Source organism: Tetrao urogallus (genome assembly GCF_951394365.1).
Source record: "Tetrao urogallus genome assembly, chromosome: 1".
Taxonomy (NCBI): Eukaryota; Metazoa; Chordata; class Aves; order Galliformes; family Phasianidae; genus Tetrao; species Tetrao urogallus.
Window position 1 is genome coordinate 176,472,851 of NC_136813.1, and position 8,337 is coordinate 176,481,187.

Consider the following 8,337-nt stretch of genomic DNA (forward strand, 5'->3'; position numbering starts at 1 on the left):
ACCCGCAGGAAGTGGAACCAGAGAGAGCTTTGTGTCTATCTGGAGGCATCCTGCTATCATGGAGAGGCTGAGAGCCCTTCGAGGTGAGTCTCTCCGCCTCTCTGGACACCATGATGCTGCCCGAGCACACGTGTGCTTCCAGTGTGTGTTTAGGACGTGCCAGCAGCACTGTCCTTGCTCTGCCGAGTGCAGCCACTCACCGTGGTTTCCCCAGGACCCCAGCAAGGGGAAAGCTCCCTCCCCTGTCCCCACCAACCACACGCAGCCTCGCGCTGTGGAGCTGGAGGAGCGTTCCTCCCACAGCTGGCCGGATGCTAGGCCCTGGCTCCAAGCAACACCTGCAGCAGCTGCTCTGCTCTTTCCTTCCAGGTCTCTTTGCTTGTGTGGGCTGCATGCCCAGGCGTACGCTTCGCAGGGAGAGAAGCAGGGTGTCAAGCCCTGTCCCTACCTGCGCCGCGACCTTACTGCTTCAGCGCCTGCAAGATCAGGAGGTGAGTTGGGGACATCCAAGCACCAACCCTTGTCCTCCTGGCCCGGGGCCACGGTCCCGTGGGTGCCAGGCCCGGCAGCACATCCACAGAGCGATGGGTGGCAGCGGGCAAAGCGAGCGTGACTGATCCTTGTCCCCAGGGTGACCGAGCGCAGGCGTACTGTGAGCTGGAGAGCGCCCTGTGCCAAGACAGCAGCCGCCCGCCGTGCGGAGTGGTGAACCGGCTGCTGGCAGAGGTGTCCCGGGACCTGACGGCAGCCCAGGTGAGGGCTCACTCCCAAAGGCAAAGGGAACCGCCTGCCCACGCTGGTGTTCTGCTGGCGGATGGTGGTGCCTTAGCTCTTCCAAGGGCCTCAGGCAGTCTCCTGGGCCGCGTGTCACCAGTGACTCTCTTCCAGGGCGTGACCAGCAATGTCAAGACAGCTGCCAGCAATGTCCTGGTGGCTCTGGCTCGGACGCACTTCACCTTGGTGATGGCTGAGCTCCAGAGCCACCTGAAGGCCACGGGGGACATGTCCAAGGAGTTGGTGCTCATCACCCTGAGCAAACTCTTCAGCACCTATGGTAGAGTACCCTCAACCTCCTGACATCTCGAACAACCGGGAAAGGGGTCTCTGCCCTCTGAGTGTGATCTGCACTGAGCTGGGGGCCGCAGGGCTGCTGTCCACCTACCTTGCTGCACCTGAAGGCTCAGCAAGGTTCCACCTGAGCCTTCCTGGGGCTCTGACTGTGGCCCTCTCCTTCCTCTCTGCAGCTCCACAGTGCATCCCCTTTGTGTGGCTGATGCTGGCAGGCCTGCGCGGTGTGGTGGGCCAGGTGAAGAGTGGCCAGATCCTGCGCATCGCTTGTGCTGGTGAGTGCCGGCCCCAGAGCAGCCCTGCTGCAGACTCTCACAGACTCCGTTTTCTCTCACGCTCTTAAAAAAAAAAAATAATAATAACAATTTATTTTATTTATTTTTTTGTTTTTTCAGTTTTGAAACACTGGCTGGATGGAGTCAAGAATTACTTGTCCTCAGGAACGCAATGCCCCTGGACTGCCATGGAGAAAGAGCAGATCTATGAAAACCTTCATGAGCTGCTCTTCTCTGTGGTGCGGAACTGGCAAGACTGCCAGGAGGAAAAGGTGAGCACTGCTGCATTCCCAGCCCAGGATGGCAGCAGGGGCACCCATGTCGGCAGCTCTGCCTGTGCCCAGTGGGCTGAGAGCTGAGGGGTGATGAGAGGGAGTGGGCTGGCTCTGCAAAGGGCCCCGAAGTGGCTCTGTGCCAGGGAGCAGCTGCATGTCACAGCACTGTGGCAGGAAGAGCTGGGGATGAGGGTATGGGGAAAAGCTGCCTGCCCTCCAGAGCAAGCCCATCTCCTGCTGGGCGTGGGGGTGTGGGGAAGGGGAAGGGAGAGGGAAAGCCCTCTGCGTAGGAAGGGCAGACCTTCAGTCTTTGATGCCGGGCCTCTGCCATCCTCTCCAGGACAAACAGGCCGTCCTTGGGGCTGTGGCTGCCATGTTGGAGGTTCTCCTGCAAGAGGAGCAGCACCAAGAGCAGGTCTGGGAGCAGCTCCTCTGGCTCGTTCACCCGTGTCAGGAGATCCAAGACACCTGCAGGGTGGCCAAGGTGAGTTGTCGTGCAGGGCTCAGGGTAGACGTGGGGCCCGTGCAAATGCCACGAGGGGTCAGGGGGATGCAGGGAGGAGGTGGGGAGCCCTTGGAGGAAGAAGGAATGGGTGTTCAAGGGAGTTCTGAGGCTTCCTGAGCTCTTCAGTCAGAGAAGGAACAACCCAGACAGGAGCCAGGAGGGAACCAAGAATCACTGGGGCTCATCTCCTGGGGATGGGAAGCTTCACCATCACTGTGGGGCTCTGAGTGCCTGAGGAGCTCTATGCTAACAACTGGGGGGACCACATCCAGTTGCATCTGATGGGGGAGAAGTGGGCTGCTGGGTGGGAAATGCCTGCAAATGATGCCCAAGCACGGCTCGATTGAGAGCAGAGAGACTCTCTTGGTGCCGCCGGGAGGTGGGGGATAAACAAGAACACCTGTGCAGGAGCTTCTCCCTGCAGAGAAACAATTGGGAAACAGTTTCTCCACTCGCAAGTGGCTACATGTGGCTTCATGCCTTTCTTCCTCTCCTGCTTTCTTGCAGAGCCTCACTGTCTTCCTGGAGGCCTTAGGGGGCATTGAGTCTGTAATCCCAGGGGACAAGTTTCGGGACGTCACCAGTGCCGTGTTTTACCAGGTAAGGGGAGCCTATCCTTGCGTCTCCAGCAGTTTCTTGGCTCTTGGCTAAGTCTCAGGAGGACTGCAAAGCTCTGAGCCCTGAATAAGGCAGCTCAGCCTTAGCTGCTGCATGCTCAAGGCTGTTCCAGAGCCACGCATGTACTCTCGGGGATGCTGTGGGGTGGGCTGGGTTTTGTCTGCCTGTCCTCTTCCCGAGAGTGCCCAGGGAGACGAGAGCGGGCAGCACAGTGTCTTTTCCGTCCTCAGTGCGGATGTGATTGTATCAAATGGACCTTGTTCCCACAGCTCTATGACGACAGCAAGCAGCACAGCGAGGCTGATCGTGCACAGCTGACCCACTGCATCATGCTGCAGGGTAAGGAGAGGAGCTTTGGCGATGCTTGGCGCTGCCCTGGCCAAAACCTCTCTCACAAAGCTCAGGAATGGGCGTGAGGTTCTTGCTAACATAGCGTGGGATTTCCTCCCTGCAGCCCGGATCTGCCCAGAGGAAACCATCCTGTTTCTGCAGTCGCAGCTGGGCGATGACTGGGAGCCTGGATGCGTGGCAGCCCTGGGTCTGCTGGGTGCTCTGGCTCGCTCTGATGGTCAGTACCACGGGTTGGTCAGTACCACGCCTTGGGACTGCCAGGGCTCCCTTCTGCCATCTGCGTTGTGGCTCCGCTCACGCTTCTGTGCATCTCTTGCAGAGCCCATGATGACGGAGATGCTGCCCCAGGTCGTCGAGGCTGTGCAGCGTCTGTGCAGCGACCCCAGCATCCGGGTGAGCTGGTTTGGGAAAAGAAAGCGCTGTGGGGGTGGTGATGCTGCTGCCAGCACGGGCAGGGCTGGGGTGACTAGAGAGGTGCTGGGGCATTGACCAGACGGTCACGATGGCTCCTGTGGGGAGAGCAGGCAGAGTGGAGCGGGCAGGTCCCTGTGCTGTGCATGGAAAGTGCACAGCCTGGTGCTAAGGCCTGGCCCTCACCTCAGTAGCTAAAGCCTCTCCACTGCTCTTGGTGTCTCTGCTCATGCCCAAAGGGCTGCCCCGATGAGCAGGTGGCTTCCCTTTGCCTTCTGACCAGGAAAATCACACCCACAATTGACCCCTTGCAGGTGAGGACGGCTATTCTGTATTTCATCAAGGATCTGCTCAGTTCGAACACCCGGAGCTGCTCAGCCTGGGATGTGGTGGGGCACATCTTCAGGGAGTTCAGCCGCGCCACAGGAAGAAGGGTAAGGGCAGTGGGCAGCATCTCCTTTTGGAAGACCCGTGCTGCTCAGAGGCTGGTATACAGAAGCACCGCTGGGGCCACACCTGAGCCTCCTGAGAGGCTCCTGAGAACTGAGCATAACCAGTGTTTCAACACCATTCTTGTGCAGGCAACCGGAAACCTTTCTGCCCGGGAAGCCCAGGAAGAAGGAGCTCTCCAGGAGCTGTGCATGGACATCCTGGCATCACTGGACGTCTCTGTGAGAGGGATGTCCAAAGTAAGTCACGCTCTGCCCTGCTGCTGCTCCCTGCCCTTGCACCACGTGTTCCTCGTCCCATTCCAAGACCCCAGGTCTCTCCTCCAATGTGCTCTGAAGCACACAGGACTCAGGGAAATTCACAGAGTCCTCTTCATCTCTGAGCGGAAGCAGGAGTGCTGACCTGCTCAACTGCCTCGTTCCCTACAGCTCCTGTGGCCGCGGCTGCTGTTGTTTGTGGTGCCAGCGCAGTACACAGGCATGCTGATCCCAGTCTCCCGCTGTGTCTGTGCCCTGGCTGAGAGAGAGGAGCTGACAGGACGGCGCATAGAACATCTGGATCGCCATTTCGTCAGCTCCATGTTTCAAGGTAGGAGCAAAAACTCCCCCAGTGAGCTCTGCTCACCTGTGGTAGCAGCCAGAAGGGACAGCGGAGGTGCGTGTGGCTGGGCACGCAGTGTCTGGGAGTCTTACTCAGCACTTTTTTTCTCTTTGCAGGCCCACTGCTGACGCCCCAGACACTGCTGGCACGACTGCTGGTGAGTAGATGCTCCAGAGGCCGGTTCTACGAGCAGCCAGGAGGAAGCAGCGTGGCCATGGGCAAAGCTGTTGGCTGCTCCTTGCCTGCCAGAGCAGAGCCGAGCTGCTTCCATCCTGGGGGGAAGCCGTTGCTCTTGCTGCAGAAGTGACCCTGCTTTTTCTTGCTCTCGCTCAGGTGGTGGCAGGCAGCCCTGTTGCAGGCAGCAAGCTCCAAGCTGCTGCCTTACTGCTGATGAAAAACCTCCACAGCAGGTTCCACAGAGCTGTGGGGGCCATGTGGGCTACTGAAATCCCCCTGCTGCTGCAGTGTCTTGAAGGTAAAGCACTGGAGGGGAAGAAGAGGCAGAGGCAGGGAAGGGAAGGGAAGGGAAGGGAAGGGAAGGGAAGGGAAGGGAAGGGAAGGGAAGGGAAGGGAAGGGAAGGGAAGGGAAGGGAAGGGAAGGGAAGGGAAGGGAAGGGAAGGGAAGGGAAGGGAAGGGAAGGGAAGGGAAGGGAAGGGAAGGGAAGGGAAGGGAAGGGAAGGGAAGGGAAGGGAAGGGAAGGGAAGGGAAGGGAAGGGAAGGGAAGGGAAGGGAAGGGAAAAGGTGGGGAGTGACAATGCAGCTCTGTAGCATGGCAGAGGGGAAGCACTGCCTGCAGCCCAATTCTTGCTCTGCTGCTGCTCCCATTCCTGGGAGTCAGCACTGAGGCCCAGGGAGCTATCCCACCAGAGATCTGCCCATTCCAGGACATGGATGGGCCCTTCACATCCCCTCAGACAGCAGCCTTGGAGCACTTAGTTCCGTGTTCCTGTGGAGGCAGCGTTTGTGGGGAGGGACAGGTCATTGTGGAGGGGGTGCAGGTCCCAGCTTGGCAGTGTCAGGTGCCCAGGCCAAGCCAGGTTTGCAGCAGCTCTCCTTCTGTGCCTTGATCCCAAGTAAGGGTCTTTTTCTTCCTATTGCTGTGCAGGGAGAAATGAGAGCTTCCCGGACACTGCCGAGTTTGAGCGCCGTCTGCTGGAGGTACAGCATTGCCGGCAGGCGCGGTGCAGAGAAGTGCTTGCCTGCCCCAAGTAGCCCCGCTCCCACATGAGCCGCTGTGGGACAGGAACAGCCTCTCAAGCTCTGCTGCGGAGCGGAGCGGAGCGGAGCGGAGCGGCCGCACGCCTTTGTGGCGCTGCCTCTTCCGCTCTGTCCCAAGCCCTGGGGGGTCTTAGGAGAAGAGCAGCAGGCGGCTTTAATGGAGGGAGGGAATGCTGGGGGAGCTGGGAGAGGCACTGTTCTTCCAGGCACCTCTCCCCAGAGGGCTGCAGCAACTTGGGAGTGAGGGAAGAGGCAAAGGGCAAGGGAACGTTGTCTTCTCCTGTTCTCCAACAGTTCCTGAAGGCGTCGCTGGACACAATAGAGGAGAAGGCATGGATCGAGGCCCTGAGCTGTGAGCTGAGCCAGCGGCTGAGCAGCTCTGCCAGCAGCTCTGCAGAAAAGGTGAGTTCCCCCCGGCTCTACCCAGCGGTGCAGCTGCAGGTGTCCAGCTGGGGCTGGGGCTGCGGCTGGTGCTCTGCCCACGCGGGATGCTGATGCTGCTTCCCCAGTCTGTGCCCCCCAGAGGGCCTTTCCCTGCAATCTGCCCAGGGATGGCTAAAGCTCAGCCCCGCAGCTGCTCTCAGCAACCGCCAGGGAGCTTGGCTCCTTCCCACCTGGCCCTCCACCAGCAGGTTAAGCTGCTGCCACATCTCAGCTTCTTCCTTCCCTTCCCATGCAGTCATTCCTGTACAAGGCTCTGGGCACGGTGCTGGGATCCTGTAAGGGAGTCCTCCACGTGCAGGAGAAGCTGCTACAGCACCTGGAGGAGGCAAATGCAGAGGAGCCATGTGAGGCCCAGGTGAGCTCTCCTCTCCTCTCCTCTCCTCTCCTCTCCTCTCCTCTCCTCTCCTCTCCTCTCCTCTCCTCTCCTCTCCTCTCCTCTCCTCTCCTCTCCTCTCCTCTCCTCTCCTCTCCTCTCCTCTCCTCTCCTCTCCTCTCCTCTCCTCTCCTCTCCTCTCCTCTCCTCTCCTCTCCTCTCCTCTCCTCTCCTCTCCTCTCCTCTCCTCTCCTCTCCTCTCCTCTCCTCTCCTCTCCTCTCCTCTCCTCTCCTCTCCTCTCCTCTCCTCTCCTCTCCTCTCCTCTCCTCTCCTCTCCTCTCCTCTCCTCCAGCTCCTGTGAGCATCCCCGCTCTGGCCCTGGGGCAGAGGCCTTCTCCTGGCCCTGCTCCGGGCCTTTCAACCTCCGCACTGCTGCCATTTTGCTCAGGAGAGGACCTGTAGATTCAGGCCTGTGCCAACTGCCCCTTGTTCTTTTGTGCAGGGAATCATCTCTCTTCTCAGCCATGCTGCTGAGAGTAACTTCCACACAGTCCTGGCCACGCTCACCATGTTTGCGTCCAGGCTGTGCAAAGGCCGCAATGCCAGGATTTCCAGGCGCAAGAAGGTAAAGCGTTACGGGTTTCCATCTCGGCATTCTTCTGCCTTATTTTCCCTGCAGCTCCTGCCTTGGGAGCCCAGGTGCATCGCGGGGCACTGGGGGCCGTTAGCGAGTGTCTCAAGGCATTTCTTCCCACACAGATGGAGCTGGACAGCACGAGAGCTCATGCCACACGCAGCGCTCTCATGCTCGCCCACGGCAGCGTGGCACTGCGTGCCTCCCAAGAACAGCTGCTCGCCCACCTGGAGGGAGACATCGTGGGCAACATCCTGATGCTCTACAGCTGCAGCTGCCGGGTGAGAGCTCAAAGCGTGCCAGGGTGTCAGAGCGCCCCGCTGCAGCGCCTCCACATGGGGAGATGCTGAGATGGGCCTTCCCTTTCCAAAGGTCCCTCGGGGAACTGTTTGTGCCCAGATAAAGATCCAAGCCCTTCCCTTAGCGCTGTCCCCACGTGTGTCCCTTGCAGCCCTTGTCCCTTCCCGCAGTTCAAAGAATGTTCTTCTCTCTTGCTCCTCAGGACTTGCAGAACAACCTCGCGCTGGTGCAGAGCATCACCGACTGCAGCTCTGCCTACCAAGCTGTGGGTGATTCTGCCAGCTTTAACCCCTCCCTGAAGGGAAAGCTTCTGGAAATCCTGATGGTGAGTGCCTAGAGACAGGGCTGTCCGCAGAGGAGTTCTGGGCTGCGCCACAAGGCTCGCTTCCCTGGGGGCATGCAGGTCTCCAGCAGCCACACGTCTCCAGCTGGTGGGGACTTTGGGTGCTGGCAGGCAGCGGCTGGGCAGCAGGCTAGGTGCACCAGCTGCTGCATCCTGCAGCGCTTCCATGGGAAAGTGATGGGCTGGTGTGTGGCAGTTGTGCCTGTCTCGGGGCCGGGTGGAACAGCTCTTGTGTGCCCCTTTCCCGCTTGGACACTGTCTCTCTGGGACTTGCAGGACCTGATGAAGAAGTATTACTCGGGCACCCCTGTCTCCCCAGTGCCTCTCAAGGTGGTTCTGGCCCTGGAGCAGTTGAGGTAAGGGCTGAGGTTGCAAGTCAGGATGGTGATCCCCATTTTGGGTAGCTCCTGAGGGCCTGGAGGGGCCGGGGGGGAGGAGCCACATCTACAGCAGGAGAGACGGCTGGGCTGTTGTGCCCAGCAAAGCTGAGGTTCTGGGCAGGGAGAAAGGCCCTGGTGCTCCTGTCCCCT

The 8,337-nt window shown here is 59.7% G+C and overlaps 1 protein-coding gene across 1 annotated transcript in view; it reads left to right on the top strand.

Moving 5' to 3' along the window:
- Window positions 1-58: 58 nt before the first annotated feature.
- The window catches only part of LOC306944980 (maestro heat-like repeat-containing protein family member 2B), a gene marked incomplete at both ends in the record, with an annotated part of 14,904 nt that continues 6,625 nt past the window's right edge, over window positions 59-8,337 (top strand). The window contains 23 exons of the mRNA XM_079533660.1: window positions 59-83; window positions 370-491; window positions 631-753; window positions 889-1,054; window positions 1,245-1,343; window positions 1,464-1,615; window positions 1,959-2,102; window positions 2,631-2,723; window positions 3,011-3,080; window positions 3,196-3,309; window positions 3,412-3,485; window positions 3,818-3,937; window positions 4,085-4,192; window positions 4,382-4,541; window positions 4,670-4,710; window positions 4,887-5,028; window positions 5,660-5,712; window positions 6,067-6,174; window positions 6,452-6,571; window positions 7,033-7,155; window positions 7,290-7,445; window positions 7,667-7,789; window positions 8,084-8,163. Of these exons, the coding sequence (XP_079389786.1) occupies window positions 59-83; window positions 370-491; window positions 631-753; window positions 889-1,054; window positions 1,245-1,343; window positions 1,464-1,615; window positions 1,959-2,102; window positions 2,631-2,723; window positions 3,011-3,080; window positions 3,196-3,309; window positions 3,412-3,485; window positions 3,818-3,937; window positions 4,085-4,192; window positions 4,382-4,541; window positions 4,670-4,710; window positions 4,887-5,028; window positions 5,660-5,712; window positions 6,067-6,174; window positions 6,452-6,571; window positions 7,033-7,155; window positions 7,290-7,445; window positions 7,667-7,789; window positions 8,084-8,163 (2,516 nt within the window). The remainder of the gene's footprint in view (window positions 84-369; window positions 492-630; window positions 754-888; window positions 1,055-1,244; window positions 1,344-1,463; window positions 1,616-1,958; window positions 2,103-2,630; window positions 2,724-3,010; window positions 3,081-3,195; window positions 3,310-3,411; window positions 3,486-3,817; window positions 3,938-4,084; window positions 4,193-4,381; window positions 4,542-4,669; window positions 4,711-4,886; window positions 5,029-5,659; window positions 5,713-6,066; window positions 6,175-6,451; window positions 6,572-7,032; window positions 7,156-7,289; window positions 7,446-7,666; window positions 7,790-8,083; window positions 8,164-8,337) is intronic.